This window comes from Vigna angularis, chromosome 4, assembly GCF_016808095.1.
Source record: "Vigna angularis cultivar LongXiaoDou No.4 chromosome 4, ASM1680809v1, whole genome shotgun sequence".
In the NCBI taxonomy this organism is placed as follows: Eukaryota; Viridiplantae; Streptophyta; class Magnoliopsida; order Fabales; family Fabaceae; genus Vigna; species Vigna angularis.
The window spans coordinates 32839352-32859362 of NC_068973.1; the positions used below are offsets into that span (position 1 = coordinate 32839352).

Consider the following 20011-nt stretch of genomic DNA (forward strand, 5'->3'; position numbering starts at 1 on the left):
GGAAGAAGAGAAAACGGAAAACCAATGATGACAATAATACTAAAGATAAAGACAACAACTATAGTGGAAGAGGAGAAAAAAAGAAGAAAAGGAGAAGGAGGAGTCAAAGATAGTAGAGGCAGCAACGATGTCAAAAGATGATGAAGATGAAAAATAAAAAGTTATTGAAGACAAAAAAAAGAAAAAAAAAAGCGAAAAGAAAAAGAAAACCAAATCATAGTATCTACCCATAAATTTGCCATGAAAAAAGAATTTGTTAATAATTACAGGTGAATATTTACTAAAAGTTTTAGACTTAACAGATTTTTGTTCACTAATTACAAACAAATTTTCTAATTTATTAGTAAAATTAATAAACAAGCATTTTACTTTATAAACGAATTTTTGTGTTTACAATTTTCCATTGATATAACAATTTTTTTATAATAAACTATTTTCTTAATAGAAAAGTGATTAAAAAGAAAAGAAATCAGACAAACTTCTCTAAAATTTAAAATTAATTTTCATAAGAGTGAAAACGTGGTCGTATGAAAATAAATTTTTTAACCTCAATAATAATCACATCGCATCATTTTTGATAAATAATGTTAATTATTTATAAATTAGTTTTTATTAACGGAAGAATTGGAACTTACAACACATTTTTTCCTTCCAAATGCTTTTCCCGTCAAATCAACCTTAAATCTTCTTGATACGTTAAGTAAAATTAATATAAATTTCTCTCTCTCTCTCTCTCTCTCTCTCTCTCTCTATATATATATATATATATATATATATATATATATATATATATATATATATATATATATATAATATCGTGTAAACATTAAACTTAAATCTAAGAATTGCTGCTCCGATATTGTCCCAATGCAACCCTGGACTAGTATTGAACTTTATTGAATAAATCAGCTGAAATCCTTTTGAGAAATTATTATTTCTAAACATAAGTCTTAATCAATTATCAGCGGATACTTCATTAAATGTTATTATCTTCTCTTGTAAATTGAAAATTTAAAATACATCTGTCTAATGTAACTGTGAACATTAGTCGATAACAAGATTATCCACTAATTTTTGCCGTTATAACGGATCTAATTTTACATAGTTAAGAATTGTACCTTTCTCCACCTTCTCAGTAATATCTCCTTTCAAATCCATCCTGAAACACCGGTAGAGTAGACGTAAAATTTTCTTGGGTTTAACATATGCTTTTAGTTTATAAAAATAAAATACAAGCTCGTGTTGCTTGCTAAAGAAAGTGTGTAAAATTGAACACTTCTCTTCCAACACCAGCTGATAAGAAACGTAAAATGTAAATGAAAAATAAGAAAACAGATGTAAGATAACTTGTAGAATTCATTTAATGAACTACTTAGGGTTACACCACCATATAAAAGTTGTTTAAATTGTATAAAGCATAAGAAATGATGTGTTTTAATAGGACCTATAAACAATTAACATTAAGCAAATTCTTCAAGTCGCCTATGTGAAATAGTAGCAATTAGCTAAGTACAATAATTCTGTGACTGAGGAGACCCTTTTTATGAGGCAAAGAATAAAACTACTTTAAATAAGAAAGTCATAATTTTCACGGTCATTAAATATGAATTTCACCTTAGTTATTGGTTGGATGTTGCTTCGTCTTTGATGAGAATTTGAGCTTTCCGAACCTACAAACCAAAAGTAACCACATAACTGTTAACAAGTTTCTGTAATCGTTCACCAAAGAAATGAAAACAGTGTATATTAGCTTCAAAGTTGCTATTTACTGGACATATTACAGACTCGTTTTTAAGTAGACGAAGTGCATTATGTAGTTTAATTTTGATGGATGAAAATGAAACCAAAGAAAGTGAAACAAAACCGTTTCATTTCATGTCCAAGCGTTGTAAAGCATACCTCTTTCTCCCAATCATATCTCATCGTAATAGTAGCCAAGATCAATGTTTGAACCACCGTTCCACTCATCATTCCACTCCACATTCCCTACACCAAGAATAAATATTGTTACCATGGTTACAAAGGATGAATACTTAATGCTCTAGTTTAAGACTGTCTCAAACTTTTGTTAGTCCACTGCGAGGTATAATAACATCTTTGGCACCCTTTTTATTCACAAACAAACTCGCGGATCGATGAATATACTTATTACAACATTAAAGAAGAAGCTAATTATAGACACGAGAGGAAAAAACCAAATTTAGAACCAATACTGACACTACAAGAAAAGTGTGAATTACCGGCGGTGTTTTTCCGAAGGCCTCTCGACCGTCGGTAAAAATGCTTTACCGAGGGTCAAAAATTGAATCACCAACGGCCTTAATGAAATAACATTACCGACGGCCAAGAAGACCTTAGCGAGGGCTCTATGGCCTTTGGTAAGAGCCTCGACCAATTAAACTCAGTGATTGGGGGTATTCGTGCAGGTCGTCCCCAATTTCATCAAACAGAACCCTCCCTCCCCTCTGCTGAGAAATACTGAGAATTTGGTTGTAGATTCCCATCGACCTTCCCGTTTACTCCCTCTGCCTTCCCTTTCGCTTGCTATCGTTCATTCTCTCCCTATCCCTCTACCTATATGTTCTGTCTGATGGCATTGTGTGCCTAGGGTTCGTCGTGTCGTTGTGGGTGTTGCAGGTGGGGTGGTGGTTCGTGGTCATTAGCGTCAGGAGGTCCTTGCGGTGAAACCCAAGGTTGGCTGTTCGGTTGAGAGCTCGCAGTGTTGCTTGGCTTCCATTGAATTGGGTGTTCTGGAGTGCGAGGTAAGTTCTCTGTTTTAGAACGCTACATGAATAAATTGATTGCCTTGTTCTTCCCTACTTGTGTGCAATGTGTCCATCTAATTGGGTGTTTCCCTGTTCTTACCAATATGCGTGAAGTTGTTTGCACTGTGGATATTTCTGCTTTGGTACCTTATATGTATCATGTGATAATTTGAATTGTTTGGCTTATACTTGGGTTTTGGGTTGAGACTGGGCAGGTTAGTACGTTCCATGTTTTCTTTTGAATTCCTATATGGCCTTTTGTGTACTAGAACTTGTTCTGGTATTGTTAGCCTGTTAGTTTTGATTCCTCTTGATTTTGATTCGAGCTTGGAATAAGTTTTGGGATTTGTTTTTGTATTGCTGTAAGCATAGAGGAAATTGGTAAATCAAGAGTATAAGAAAAATATGTCCTGAATAGGTTAAGTATGTAACAGGTTAAATAGGAATGATTGTATGGACTGAAATAAGTTAAATTGAATCTGGTTAGGCTGTAAAGGAACATGATAACGCAGTAACTACATTATTCTTACTTTGTCCTACTCTATGTTAAGTAATGAACATGTGTATTAGCTAAGTGAGGGGTTCGGTTCATGATAAATCAATATTAACAGGGGTTTGATTAAATGAAATGGGGCTGTTTTGGGAAGTAGGATAAAACTGAATGAAGTCTTATAATTGTTTCTTTTGTGGTTGTCATTAACCAGTGGCTGCACTATTAACTCAACATTAAAACAGGTTTAGTGATTACAACTTCCATCTTCAATTGTGCAGCCTCATTCTTCCTATCTTGTGTTTCCCTCCTTGCATTTTCAGTTTCAGTCAACAATTAGTTTAATTTCCAAATCATTTACTCTGATGCACCTCTAGCTTTTGATTCTTCTACAAATGTTGCTATACTTGAAACTTAACCATTTGAACAAGATTTAAACATCAAAACAAACTTGTTTGAGCTGCTAATGGACACTAATTCAATGTAATTCAAAATCTAACTTTGCAACAATCAATTATGCACAAAATTGACACAACCTCATCACCAATTCCGAGTTTTAGGAATTCAAATGACTGGCTAACAATAAAAAAGACTCAAAGAACTTTCAACTAACTGAACTAAGCTAGAAAAGGTGCAACTAAGTATGAAGAGACCATAAATGAACTTACAAAGAAATTTAGCACAATGAAAAACTAATAATAAGACCAAAAGAACTTTTGTGTACTTAGTTTAAACCATTAAACTTTGTAGAAGCAATTCAGGGCTGACATAATGTGTTGAACCTTTCACATTAGCATATAATACCAGAACAAAGAGAAACACACTTCACAGATTAAAATCAGAACAATTTTTTCATCAAATAGATTGCATTCAGCTTTTAACATGAGTTATGCTTGTGGCTAACAAGTTAGATTCACATTCTCACAACGTTTCTTTGGTTGACAAGTTCCACTAACATATCAATGAATCACATACTTAGTCCTGCTAAGTGTCTAGTTCTTCTATTTTGGAATCTGTCAACTTTGTTTCCTCACTGTTTTATTGCTTGTGTTCATCATTGCACCATGGAATTCTGATTTCTTAGGTTCTGATTGTGTTTATTCTTGTGTGCCAACCTTGATTTGCTTTGGTTTCCTCATTTTTACTCGGTTCATTCTGATTTGAGTCATTTTATTTTGAAATCTGTCTAGTTTTATCAAAAGTCATGTTATATTACTTGTTTAATTCTCATTCCAAGTATTCTGCTGAGTGAAATTTTCTTTTGGTGCATCTAACTGAGTGATCAATATTAAGCACACCAAAATGAGCTATGATATGTTTATACAGAGCTCGGGTGCCTAATTCACATCATCAAAATCACCTTCCTGGTTCATCCCATAAGCTGTTATAATTTCAACCAGTTAGTGACATTACAATTGATTTCTTCACTGTGATTTGAGCCATTACTAAGTGCAGACCATTTAAGCTATGATTTCCTAAAGCAAGAGCTTGGTTGCACCTTGAGAAATAGCTACAAATTGCTGGTATAGCAGTTGGGCGATCTGCTTTATATTTGGTCAATCTTTAAAGTGTTAAATTTCTGGCTGTAGCATTTAGACCATTGGTAGCCATGTATACTGTCATTCTGCTTATTTGAGCAATTTTTGAGTGGTATGTTTGAGTCAAATACCTGGTTTGCAACCTGTTTCAATTTCTGAATCAAAATTTGGATGGTTGAGTTGAATATATGAAGTAAAATTAGGTTTGGAACATTGCCTTTGTGAGTAATTTGAAATCTGCATGAGTTATCTTATCAAATCAGTTCTTAATCATATACCAAACTTGCTGATGTAATTTGTAATTTGAATTCTGCATCTTCTAACCTCACTCTTGTGCCTCTCTAAGTCAATGGTACTACTACTGTTTGACTGCTACCCAATACCTGTACACAATAATTTTGAATTATATACATAAACACACACATGGTTAATACCTATAGAGTATGCAAAGCGTCAATTTGTTACCTAATTAGTGGCACAGCTCCATCTTTTTGTAATTACTCTTTCATCCTTAACACACTTCTCTACTTTATTTGTTTAAATCACTTCCATATGCTTTTTATAGTTGTTAGGAAGTTCATTACGAAAATATTATTTATGTTAAAGTCTTAGGCTATTTGGAATGACTGTAAGTTCCTGAAATTGGATTCAATTTTTTGTGGACATTTAAAGGAGTTTTTAGAGGAACTTCCATTTCATGTGTTAGGGTGAGCTTTTAAAGGAGTTTGGATTGTGGCCACAAAGGGAGGACGAGAGTCTACGGAGAAGACTTAACTAGGAAAGGAAAGCAAAGGCAAAGGTATGGGGACCTATACTGAAGTTGCATGATTGTATCTATGTCCTATTATTTTCATTTTTATTTCATGAATTTGATCTTGTTCTTAGATGTTGTGAATGTTGAGTTTGAATGTTAAGTTATACTGATTGAAGTTTTATGATATTGTAAACATTGAGGTATGTCAAACTTTGTTGTGAATGGTTTGAAACTGATTGCCAAATATGTAAGAGGTTTGTTTTGGTACTTTAATTTGTGAATGATGAATTTGATAAAATAAAGCATGTACAATGGCCTCTTCCATTGGTTCTAATATGTCAGAATTAGCCATGACACATCTTACCATGTTTGTAAGATGATAGAATGTGTAGGTTTAGATTAGGCTATTTTGTTTAGTAATGTCTTGCACGTCAATTAGCTTGTTGACTAGAATCAGAGCAATTGGCCTTCAACAACTGAAGTCAATTTTGCCTGAAACATCACAGGACGTACAAAATATCCCTCCGACCCAGCCACGACCCTCCTCGTCACCCGCTGCCCCAATGCAGCCCACAGCAGTCCAACCTTCATCAGTCCAACCCTCACCAGTCCAACCCACACCAGTCCATCCATCAATAGAGGAGCAGGATGATGAAGATCATTCTGATGATAACTATGTACATTATTAGTTTCATTTCCTTATTACTTGTTATACAAACATTTGGATATTAGAACATTTAGAGTTTAGATCATTTCGATGTTACATCAACTGGGTGACTTTGGATGTTAGAACATCATTTCGTACATTGTTTTATGTTTGAACTATAAATACATGTTCTATGTTATAATGCATGTTCTATGGATTAATGGATGTTCTATAGATATTGATCAATGATTGCATTTTCGAGATGCACATTATGCAGGTCTGTATGTGCTTGAAAACTGTTATGCAGGTCTGTTTGTGCATTAAAACTGTTATGCAGGTCTATATATGTGATTGGTTTCATAACAAATAGAAATTTCCCGCACATTTCCATCCCACTTACCGAAGGCTTTTATCCTTCGGTGAATAACCACGTTTTCTTATTACCGAAGGCTTTTGCCCTTCGGAAATTACCGAAGGCTTCTGCCCTTCGGAAATTACCAAAGGCTTCTGCCCTTTGAAAATTACCGAAGGCTTCTGCCCTTCGGAAATTACCGAAGGCTTTTGCCTTTCGGAAATTACCGAAAGCTTATGGCCCTCGGTAATTACCGAAGGGCAGAAGCCCTCGGTAATTGTTAGCGACAAGGGATTTACCGAGGACTCGTTGGCCGTCGATAAGCCGTCTATAAATGCTATTTTCCGAGGGCTTCTGGCATTTTCCGAGGGCTTTTGGCCTTCGGTAATTCCCTATTTTTTTGTAGTGTGAGGACAGAACCTGAGAAATAAGTAATACTAAATAATACAACTTTGACTCTTGAGTAGAACCAAACTTATTACATAAATCCAAATCAAATTAATGATTACAGCAATATCTTCATTTGACTTTATCAAAACCTAAAATGTATAAATTGATTTTAGTTTATGAAAAACTACTCAAATCATATTGTCATCCTATTTTGTTTATCGTTGAATAAAAAGTTCATTAGGACCTTTATTTTAATTTATGTAAGAGTGGATTGGACATTTAAGTCGTGTCTGCAGCAGAGTAGGATATGGTAAACTTACAACGATACTCGAAGGAAGAAACCAGCCTAGGAGAATCCCCAGAGGTATTCCAACCAAGTAGTAACTGCCAATGTTTATATATGCCACCACTGCTTGACGACCAGATCCTACTGCCACCCCTGAAGACCAACAGATACCAGCAAAAAGCGACAATGTCAAATTGAAATTTGAGTTGAGTGCTTATACTATAACGTGTGTTATATACTCTCTCACCTGAAAGAACTGGTTGAATGCAATTAAGAAGAACAGTAAAAGCTAACAACATTGCCAGATCATTGACTATTTGGATAACTGACGAGCTCGATGTAAAGATCAAGGCAAGATTCTTGTTGAAGAACACAACTACCAACCAAAATATAAATCCCACCAGTACAGTATTTACCACAGAAACCAAAGTTGCAAATTTTGCACCTTCTGCATTGCCTGCGCCAAGCTCGTTTGCTACACGAACCCTGTGTTGAAGAATGTTACATGATTAAAGGGTTGAAAAATTAGTTGGTTTTGTATCGAGGGGGAGTTCTTTTTTCACATAAATAGATGAACTTTTTTCTTGTATGGTTATTTATTTGACTCGGCATAGTATTGAGGAAATCATATTTGAGATTATTACCTGACTTACAGACACTGGATACAACCTCTACCAAGACGACCGAGACAAGCTGATGTTTCAATATACTGAATCAAATATATAGTTCTACAGTTTCCCTTGAACTTGACCAATGTCTCCAATAAAACCAGAAGATTTTTTAAGGAGTTCCATGTAAACTAACGGTGAGTAGGTAGATTTCAGATTAAAATATTGGAAATCTTGAAAACTTCCAAAGATACTTGTGGACTTGTTATTGAAGATAAGAAGAATGTTGTAAGCTTTTGGAAGCTTTTAAATTCCTCGGATACTTGTAAAATATTCTTAATGCTAATATTACAAAACTTGAGGCAGGAATATCAATCTGTCATTCTTGTCCTTTAGTATGAGGTTCCTCATTTTTCTAGAGGATAAAGCAAGCGACCTATGTAGCATCTCAAAACTAGAAATGCTTTAGTTTTTCAACAAAAATGTGTATGTTCATACGACGATAGTTCAACTAATGCAATTGTTGTTGCAAGACTACAGAAAATTACATACTGAGTTGATAAACTGACTGAATTTTTGGGGAGATTATAACAATTTGGAGACTTAATAACACGTTTACAGAAGGCAGAAACATGCAACAAAGTATCAGAATATGGTAGGACATAATAAAATTTTAAGGAAAGAAAACAATGCTACTCTCGAAAACTAACCGAAATTAAATGATAAATCAAGATCTCATGAATCACCACATTATTTTTAACAAGTCTCCATCTTTTGACAGAAACATGCAACAAAGTAGAGATCAACGGCAGCACAAGGCAAAGTATAAACCCTTTTGAATTATTCTATCACAAAACTTACTCCTTGTTCCCGCTAATACATACAACTATCTCCAACTGCATTTTCACTGAGGAGAGGGGGTAACACTCTCAAAGCAAATCAAAGTTCAAAATTTTATCAGTCGACAGTCTCGTCAGAATCAATCAACAAAATCACACCAAGATCCTTTGTAAGGATTTGCAGGGTCCTGATTCTGGACATTAATTACATTGGAGTACACATCACGGAATACTCAACCTCACCCCACCCCACCCCACCCCTGAGCTAACTAATTTTTCAATATAGTTAAACATTTATCCCACCGAAAATCAATAATGTACCTCATTTCGGGGAGAGTGAGAAAGGGGGACTTACAACCAGTGACTTACCCTGTTGCACCCAAAAATGCAAGCGGTATCATGGATTCCCAGCCATATATCGTGACACTGCCATGGCAGGTTTGACTTTAATTCAGCAAATATTCCAATAAATCAATATAGGGCTAAACTAGAAAGAAAAAACTAAGAAAGCACAAATTACCAAACAGAAAGAGCATCAATTGCAATCTCAGTGTTGTGCATATATCCAGAGACTATGAGCAACAGTCTGTAATAGAAATTCTCTAACCTGCAAAGTCACATTAACAACACTAATAAGCATATCGACATCAAAGTTAAGAACCATCATAATTCTTTAATCCAAACATTTATTACACAACTTATCAGAGTGAAATCTCAAGATAGCGTCGTGGAAACAAGATCCTTTTACATATATTTCATGGTCAATTATCATTTGTTCATCTTTAAATATCAAGTTCACGGATACTGAAGTGGATAAGAATCCAACAAGCGGACACCAGAGATCGCCTCATTGCCGTCCCAAGAATCAGATAATCAGATCTCACTATCTGGGTGGAGTAACATCAGACACACACTAGCTCAACCTTAAATTCATTATTTACTTCTCTTAGCTAGATTCTATCCAAGCCCAACAAGTCTGGAAGGTACACAACTCCACGCTCAAGCCATGTACCCGAGGAGCCTGAAGCTATTGTAGGATCCTTTCTATGCACAACATGACCAGAAGCTACATTTTCTTATATACTTTTAGCAGACGCGTTTATCCAAACAATACCAAAAGTGGAAAACAGAAATAAGTTAAGAAACACTAACGCAAGCATGATGCCAGAAGCCAAAGAGAGTTTAAAGAATTCCCAGAGACCGACAAAAGCTTCAGCAGAAAAACCAGTCCACGAACACGGGCACCCACCAAAGAGTGTATACCCGAGCATTCCCAAAACCGAGAGCCACCACGAGAAACCAATGGAAAGTGCAGCCCCAACGATCCCAATTCTCATCCGATAAACAAAAACCCAACTCACTAAAACATGAATCGCAAGAGCCGCCCCTGAAACCCAAGCAACGATAGCGGTCTTTAACTGGCACTGCAGGAACCGCTGCAATGTGAACTGAAACGGGAAACTGAGGTGAAACGGGATCAACCAGACCGCCACCAGCCCCGCCTGCTCCGCCACCGCGACGGGCTGCCCCACCAACTTCAACAGCGGCGTCGCGAACACGAACACCGGCAGCATCAGAATCGAGGCAAGAGACAGAACAACCCACGAGCGTTGCAGATAAACGCCCAACATCCGATGCTGTCCGGCGCCGTAGGCCTGGCCGCATAGCGTCTCAAGTGCACTGGCCATACCCAACTAGGAAAGGAATAGCACAACGAAGACAATGTTGGTAGATAAGAGCGAAAAATAGTGATACAAAACATGATAAGTAAGTGGCTGGTACCATGAAGCCGAAGGTGACGGAGATGAGGACGGTGCAGGCGATCGAAATGGCGGCGAGATCAAGGTCAGCGAGGTGGCCGGCGAAGGACTGGGTGACGACGGTGATGGAGAACATGGCTAGGCGGGTGAGGATTGAAGGGGCGGCGATTTTCCATAGGTTGCTGTATTCGGAACATGATCGGTAGAGGAGAGAATGAATGTTACTGTTAGATCCGTTTTGCGATTTTGACTTTATCAGAGGATTGTGTTCTTCGTTACAAATATTTTCCATACACCTTTGCTTCGTCAGTAGATTTTCGGGAGTGTGAGAAATCAAACGCGAAAAAGGTTCCCTCTCAAGATAAGAGACTTGGTTCTCGTGTTCTTTTCATTATTCTACAACCAAACAAAATTTACACCTCAAAAGTTCAAGTAATTGAAAACCCGCTTTTTCCTTTTTCTTTTTAACAAGAATATGGTAGTAATTATAACTATAATTTTCTTATCATATTTTTTAATGATTTTTCCCATATAAATGGGTATACAGAAATAAATATTAATTTGACAGCTTCCAATTCAAACTTTTTTTTTTCTCAAAAGTCATTGTGAGATTCAAAATTGTTTTTAAATAAACTAAACATACCAATTATTCGTTATTTAAAATCTGTTAAAGACTCTTTTGCGTGAACTAAACTTTTATATTAATTTAAAATATTTAAGATTTGATTAAAATATACTAAATTGTTAATAAATATGATTTTCTTTTCTTATTATTAGTTAATTTTAATAAAATTTAACACAAACCATATACACAATATAATAGTATATTAACTATTATTGATATATATACAAGAGTCAATAACACTGAATTATACATATGGACTTAATCCCTGTTCTAATGCTTTTTCATTAACGTTGTGAATGCATTTTTTATGTAGTAATGAAATTATTCAAAAGTGTGTTGTATAATATCCAACCCACGTGCTTCATATTCCCACTATATCTTGTTGTATTAATTAAAGTGTCATATATTTAATGAATGTAGAGTATGAATTACAAATATCCTCATTTATAATTAACTAGCCGAATTTGTTGGTAAATAATCATTTCAAAATTATATTAATATAATTAACTAGTGAAAAAGTATTAAAGTGATTTTCATTATTAATGATAAAATATTTTTATAACAAATTAAATTATAATATATATATATAAACACATAAATAGTTCAATTTTCAATAAGAAAAATATTGTTGTTAATATTGTATACCATTACTAATACTTGAATCTAAAAATAAAAACAAAAAAACTATACTAAGTAAAATTTAACACAAAAATTAATTTTTTATGACTAAGGATGACAAAAATATCGTGTCAATGTTGGGTACAAACAAAATCCCGTTCGGATAAAATAAGAGATAATCATAGATTTATATACACATAAGATACATCCATTGTTAAGAAATTTTTTGGAGTGGAACCAAAAACAAATTCACGAAAGTTTTAGGTGCAGTGACTGATATTGTAAATCCTATTTATAAATAGGTTTGATGGTATATACCAACAATATCTTAAAAAATTAAAATTTATATTTTATTAAGTTAAATTTAATTTAAACTTTATTAGAATAGATTTAATTAAAATTAAATTTTAATTTATATTACATTTTATATTTTTTTTAGTTTTATTTAGATTTTATTTTAAAAAAATATAAAATAAATTTTTCTTTAAATATCTACAAGTATCACGAGATACTCGCTGAACAAAATATATATATATATATATATATATATATATATATATATATATATATATATATATATATATATATATATATATATATATATATATATATATATATATATATATATATCCAACTGGTACAAGATTTCCTTATAAACAGGAATGTAAATAAAACGTAACAAATAAGGAATATAGTGTGTATTATATAGTGATTAATGTTGGTGCACGTTATTATGAGTATGAAAGCAAAGCAAGTTGCATGCACGTGGGAAGAATTCTAAAAATGGATAACCCTCTTGTGAGTGTTTTCTAAGCATAATATGTAATGATCTCATTTGAGTTTTGGTGGTGATTACACGAAACTCACTCATCTTTTACTTTGAATTTCATTGAAAACATGTTTCTGGGGTGGTGCTTCCTAGCGTGGGCGTTACTTCCTGAGTTGTTTAAAACAACATGAAACATATTCCTTTGTCTATGTTTTTCTGCTTTAATCTATTCGTAGTTGCCCACTATTACAAAAAATTAACACAGTATTATACTTTTAAAAGGAATGTCATCAGTTAGCTATGCATGGCGTTTCTAAATGCCCAATTTACGTCACTCTATTGATTTGGCGGCGGAAATATGAACACAGCTTAATTAATCCATGAAGCTTCCTCAAACAAGACATTCATAGGTTTGATGGAGAATATAAATGTTTAATACTGTTAATCGAATGATTCCTTAATGGCTAATGACACGTGTCATAAAACTCTCTTTTTTATCACCTTTCTAACCACCTAATTGCACCTTCTACTAGTTATACTCTTTTTTTTCAGTCTCTTTCCAGCTATTCGTTTAATTAGGAATTAGAATAATTAATTTATAATTTAATGTTTCTTGTAAGAGTTTTTTAAAAATTAATAAACCTTCCCTCTTCAAAACCATGATTCCTCTTGGAGAAGTTCATATATAATTCAACTTCTAAATATATAAAATTTATATCACGCATATAGCTATTAATTTAATAACAATAAAAAAACCATCTGATAAGCTAATGCCTCGTTGGAGAATGATTTGGACAAGACAAAAAGTGGTTGAATATATACTAAACAAGTTTGAAATTTTGAATCTAAAGGGAAAAAACAAAATAGATAAATTTTAAATCATTTCAACTAAAAAAGTACTGGTTATAATCCTTTTCTTTATCCAAACAATTAATATAGCTTAAAAAAGTACGCTATTGGGTAAAAGAAAACAAATATAAAGATTTTATGATAATAACTAAAAAAATTAAGTTCTTAAATTCAAACAAAGTTTTATTCAAAAGTCAAAATTCTGGGTGAATTATAATAAACATGAAAACCATAACTGAAACATAGAATTGAATACACAAACATGGTTAACATTTGACTGGATATTAAAAATTATCCTTAATTTGTCTAAGTACTGTAGCAATACTTTGAAATAACTATTATAAAATTTAATAAGTTTTTAGTTTCTATAATTAATAGATCATGATATAAAAAGAGTCTTACACATGTTTCTCTAACCCTAAATCCTAATATTTTTCTATCATTTCAAAAACCAAACTTACCTAATGAAAACTGTATCGTCTATTTATCAATCTATTAATCTATTAATCTGTTTATTTATCTATCTATCTATATATATGCATAGAAATAGATATATAAAATTATATGTATATTAACATTTAAGCAAGCTGCTGTATTTCTTTCTCTTCTAACTATTATTATCCCATAAAACTAACTCCAGTCCATGAAAAATGAGTTCATATTATGTAAAGACTGACGCAATTGCAAGTGTTAATTATTGATAAAAAAAAAAGGTGTGAATATATAGTTTATATGTATGTTTGTGAACAGTTTGTTTACTTTGAGCTGAGGTTGTCATGCTCTATATATATAGACAGTGCATCACACTCATATCAACAGCTAAAATATTCAAACATCCATTGTAGAAAAAGAAAGAGTGTTATCATCATTCTCTTATCCCAATCAATGACTCCTCCATATTCTCCACCACCATCTTCACCCTATTATCCATACCATTCTCCTCCTCCTCCTCCACCACCACCACCACCACCACCACACTGCAACATGACAAACTATACAAAACCCCTTCCACCACCGCCTCCACCACCTCCACCTCCAAACTGTACCACGACCAAACCTCCACCACCCACTCCCTATAACTGTTCATGCCTTCCCTATACTCCTATCATTCCTCCTCCTCCTCCTCCTCCTCCTCCAATCACACCCTACTTTCCTCCTCCTCCTCCTCCTTATACTATAGTGGAACACGACTACAAAGCTGTTATAGCAGTTTCCGTTTCTCTAGGAGGCATCTTGGTCGCTTTTCTTCTCCTTGGTGTTGTCTTACTTGCAAGACTCAAAAAGAAGCCCCTCGACTATCCTCCACCACCACCGCCACCACCAACAACTTCACCTCCACATCAATATGCCCCAGTATATAACCAACCACCACCACCACCACCCGCCACCACTTCCTATCAATCCATTCAGATTGAAGAACCTGGATACGGTGCTGCTGATGCTGCCGGTGACCCACCTTCTGAACCTCTCCCAGTCTCTCATGATCATGCCCATCACAACTATGGCTAATAGCTAATTACTTCAGAATTGCCGTGGTTTCACCTAATTTTTTTGACACATAATTTGTGTCTCGTACAACCTTAAAACATATATGTGTCGTGAAGATTAGTGGGAACTGCGATGAAGTGACAGCACGCAATTGTTTGATACGTTCTTGTTAAAGTCGTTGTTTTTGTTTGTTTGATTGTTTCAAGCTTTTCCATTTATTTGGGAGATACGTATATACGTATATGATTTAGCATGTTTGGTTTTGAAATAAAACATAGTAGGAAACCTCATCACTTGTACATAGACGCTGGTTTGGTGGTCGTGGTTTCTCTCTCACTGTGTCTGAAGACTGCATATCATGACAGTGAATAAATATTATTCAGTTTCTCGGGTAGTTTTTCTCTTCATTTTTCATCAATGGTTGAGTTTGTTTTACGTTACATTATAACCAATCTCTGATCTCAACATAGAATGCAGTTGAGTTTGCTTTTGCAATTAAATTAAATTTCTTAAACAGTCAACTTCTATATCGCCTCATTATGATTTCATTGAATCATCGTGTTGATATAACAAACAAATATGTTTAGAACTATTAGAAAAAAAAAATCAAAACATAGCTAATAACAAAAATATGACGTATATAAGTACTAAGGTCCTATTACTAAATTGTCACTTGCTACTTTCAAATTCTTCAATTTAATAATTTCATTTAAATCTTCATTAGAATGTTATTATTTCATGTTTTTCTTTTACTTTTCATATTTTCAACAATTTTAAATTTTAATTTATTTTTTGTCGTTGTTTTTTTTTCGAACCTTCAAGTTGATGCTTATCAATAGACCGGAAAAATAATAAATTACAAAATACCCTATTTAGTGATATATATATATATATATATTATAAAATAAAATTTAGAGAAAAAAATCTACATGATAATTAGTTAAAAGATAATTTCTTGTAAAAAGATATGTATTGTAATTAAAATTATAATTTATGTCCTACATTGTTATATGGGTTACAAGGACTGACAAGATAATAATACATAAATTAAAAAGATAATTGAATTGTAAAATCACACTTCAACATTTACTAAGTTATTTTATGATAACTGAGATGAACGTTGGAACTATTTTTAGGTTCATACTTTGGGCCGGAAGGTTTAATTTCCAAAAGGAGTCTTTGACACTTTTAATAAATATTTTCGTGTATAATCGTTTCTAAAGATTTTGTAAATCCAAAATTCAATGTTAATATTAACTTACAGTTCAATCTTTGTGGATATAATCACTTTTACATTCCTGTTCTGTAATATTGTTATGTTCAATTTCTTATAGTTAATATTTTAAGACAATAAAAAAAATACAGAGTGTTATTTTTCAACTTTGAAAAATAATATTCCTAATTATTAAATGAAAATAAAGAAGTACCTCTCTTATCTTAGAATTTGGACCATTGGACTCAGTAATGATTTTTTTCTAATAGAATTAGGGTCTTGTTCCTTTACCACCACCCCTTCTTCCTCCACCTCTCCAATTTTCTTTAATTTTAATTATATCTTTAGATTAAAATTTTTTATTTTTACTATTTTAATTTAGAATGTTATTCCCTCGTCACCCCATCTTCTCCCTACACCTTCTCAATTTTTTCTAAATTTCAATCTTATCATTTTTACTTTTACCTTTACTTATTTTATTTTTTATTTTTAAAACTCTAATTCCCTTTCATTTTCCTTCTTTCTTTTCATTTCCACATCCATCAACATCATTCTCCATTTTCCCAACCAAACCAGTTATATATATATATATATATATATATATATATATATATATATATATATATATATATATATATATATATATATATATATATGACACACATAAACTCCATGGATACAGATAGAATTGGAGTAATGAGGCACAATAGTATAAATTAAATTGCGCAGAAAACACTAAAAAATAAAAAATAAATAACAGTGAGGTTAGGAATCGAAATTACAAGTGTTATATCTCATCTTAAACTTCCAAAAGAAAAGTTGAATAGACTTAAACTTCCAAAAGAAAAGTTGAATAGAGAAAAAGAGAACCTCGAAATTGGAGCTAGGAAGAGGAGGGAAATCTTTGGGGAAATATGTGGGTTTCTTAAAGATGCGGCGCATCTCATCCTCGACGAGACGGTCAACCTCGAGTTTGACCCCGGGGTAGGTGTAGTCGTTGTCAATGTAAGGTAATGCGTCGATAATTTCGGCGTCCGAGCTGGTAAGTTTATTGTAAGACGGTGGCGCTTCCAGCGTTAGAACTTCCCCGTTGCTTCGTTCCGCCATGGTTGCTTTCGCTGTGTTCTGCAAACCACAAAAAGAAAGACGGAGAGACGCGGAGAAAAGGTTTTCCTCTACACACGCCTTTAATCAATAGTAACACAGTAGTAAAATTTCAGAAGCCCATTTCAAGAGAAAACATATAATTTTGTTATTGATGCATAAACCTCACGGTGTTTTTAACGACCGACTTCTTCAATCTTTTCATTCTTCGTCCGGCATATTTCACGACCGTTGACACATAAACCCTACTGAACCAGAGCGTGTACACTTTATATTGGAGATTAACATATATATTTTTAAACGGATCTCAACGTCCTTGCATAGATATCAACGTTCGTGAATGAATATCTACATCCGTTTATATCCGTGTATGGACGTTGACAATTGTTTAAGAATCAATTTATGTTTCGGTAGAATAGTTGAGGTCGAGATATGTGTGTGATGAATCACCTCCGCTCCTTCTAGTTGTGCAATTACTGTCGCGTCTCCTTCCTGTGTAGAGCTCTTTGAGGGAAAATGGGCTGGGCACCTGCAAAGACACTCCGACGCTCAAGTCAGAAAAAAGGATTGATCGAACCTTTTTCAGTTCAAACGAAAAAGAAAATCAATATTCTCTTTCTTAATTTCTCCCAGGAAAAAACGTACATTTTTTCCTTCTGACTTTTCATATTTATCCTAACAATTAAAATAAATCGTTTACCTAAAAATCCGGTTGGTTAGAGAATCTGACTATGTGGAAAATACAACCGTTATGTCGTGCTTGATACTGGGTCAGTTGACTCCGTGATTTGCAACGTTATAGCCGGATACTTCTAACCGCTTGTTCCTTAACTTCTTAGGATTAATATATCAATTTTAACTAAAATTGACTGATCGTTCTTTAGTTCAATCAACAGACGATCGTTAGACAACGATCGTTTATGATGATTGATGCCAAGGGCGGTGATGACAAACATAGGATGTCTCTAACCGATCGTTCCACCTAATAAGTGGACGATCGTTTAGAGACGACCTTAAAATAACTTGCCACTGTTTATCTTCAGTGGTCGCCTGGGTTATCAGTCGATTGGCTCAGATAACCTACCATCATATTCGTTTAAATATGAGTAAAAGAAGAATGAAAAAGTGCATGAAGGGTAGTGTGTGGTGGTGGAGGAAGTAAATGGGCCCGACCTTATTCTGTAGCTGGGTATTTCTTTCTGCAGCTCCATATTTTTCTTATGCATCTCAGGAATATGAAAATCTCCTTTTTGTCCATTTGGGTTAAAAAAATATTTCAAATTTTGTTATTAAAAAACTTTTTAAATCGTACAATTCAGATTGCAAAAGAAGTTAACAGTATCTCCCGAATTTCATATTTTTTACATAAAAACAAATTTCAAAATATGTAATCTAGAAGATAATTTTGTCTTCCCTATTATTTTTCTAGAATTTTTTTGTAATAAAATCTTTTTCTAGAATTCAGACACGCTTAGATACTTATTGCCTCTCCATTACGCAATAAATATTTGTAAATACTAATTATTCATCATAAAAAAATTTCCACACATACTCGCTGATGTAAGTATTTTTGTATAAATAATGAACTTGGTAATTTTCAAAATATTGAACTGTACACTTGTGATAATATAATTATAATTTAAAAAATTTAGAATATGTTATAATTTAAAAAGTTTATAATGTGGTTTAATAAAACTAATTTAGTTATATTGTTTTAAACAAAATTAATGTAATATGGACGGTTACATATGATTCTTATTAAAAAACACAAATGGCAATTAACCCAATCCCTTCTTCTTGCTAACATTAGAAAATCTTACCGACCAACAACTCTTTGAAGCTTTTTTGTGCTTTGGTTACAAGGACTTCAACTGAGTATTATTATACTATTCCTAATTATTACTAATGTATTGATACAACTCACTTCATTAATAAGTGCTCCATAATCATAAATTAAAAGAACATAACGATGATCGCATCGTGGTTAAATCGAGATAATTATACGCCTAATTAGTAGTTAAATAATGGACAAATAACGGATGCCAGATTGTTAGATTGTTAATACAATAAATAATTATATTTATAACAATAGGCATTTATCATATAATAATTACATAAATCGAATTGATTTAATCATATCTTATAATTTACAACTGATCAATTTGGATATTTATAAACATATATCTATATAATTTATCGTAATTACAAATAATTAGACAATCTAATCAAATATCTTATTTATTAAAATATTTTGAGTTATTTTAATTAAAGTTTAAGAAAGCTTATAAATACATATTAAAGTTATAAAAAGTACTTACTCATTTATTATACTTATTTTTATATTGGTTTTTTATTAGTTTATTACTTACTTGAGCATCATAAATCTTCTATAAATTTATATTTTTCTTGTCTCAAATCAACATTGATAATTAATTCTCATAGGTGTTTCTTTTCTCCTCAAGAAATTTATATTCCTTTTTTAGAAGTATTTGACACTTACTATAGGAAGTGGGTAAAATTATTCCTAGACCAAAGTTTTATGGTAATGTATTATAGTTGAATCATGTATAAGAATCATATATTCTTTTTTTTATCTCGATTTTTTTTTAAAAAGGTTTTTTTTAACAAGACATATTCTTAAACAAAAATATTTTTCATATTCATGCTTTATAAAGTAATTACATCCAAAGTTGTTCCATACCATTTGAAAATAAACAACAATCAAACAATCTAAAATCATTTGAAAATGAACTATCATCACATCATATCAAAACAATATATGAAATCATTTGAAAAATAAAAAATAAATATTACAATACAAGATTGTTTGAAAATGAACAATCATCATATCATATCAAAGAAAAATATAAAAATCGTTTGAAAAATAGATGATTATTACTATCCAAGATCCTTTGAC

General features: G+C 32.7%; 1 protein-coding gene and 1 long non-coding RNA gene across 4 annotated transcripts; one reads left to right on the top strand and one right to left on the bottom strand.

Moving 5' to 3' along the window:
- Positions 1-972: 972 nt before the first annotated feature.
- LOC108330034 (protein DETOXIFICATION 27) lies at positions 973-10819 on the bottom strand. Of its 3 annotated transcripts, none has more exons than XM_017564479.1 (9): positions 10451-10819; positions 9821-10362; positions 9189-9275; positions 9038-9094; positions 7469-7707; positions 7256-7374; positions 1900-1986; positions 1615-1670; positions 973-1159 (listed from the first exon to the last, which is right to left on the bottom strand). In XM_017564479.1, exons 1-8 carry the CDS (start codon positions 10718-10720, stop codon positions 1620-1622), a joined length of 1452 nt encoding a protein of 483 aa, XP_017419968.1. In that variant the 5' UTR covers positions 10721-10819; the 3' UTR covers positions 973-1159; positions 1615-1619. The 3 variants fall into 3 exon arrangements, 2 of the variants coding, with proteins under 2 accessions (XP_017419968.1, XP_052731811.1); XR_008248245.1 differs by lacking the exons at positions 973-1159; positions 1615-1670 and adding exons at positions 4925-5030; positions 5118-5176; XM_052875851.1 differs by lacking the exons at positions 973-1159; positions 1615-1670; positions 1900-1986 and adding an exon at positions 5101-5176.
- LOC128196106 (uncharacterized) lies at positions 2492-6396 on the top strand. Its single transcript, XR_008248246.1, has 3 exons — positions 2492-2762; positions 5500-5592; positions 6054-6396. It is a non-coding gene; the product is annotated as an uncharacterized LOC128196106 (long non-coding RNA).
- Positions 10820-20011: the final 9192 nt, after the last annotated feature.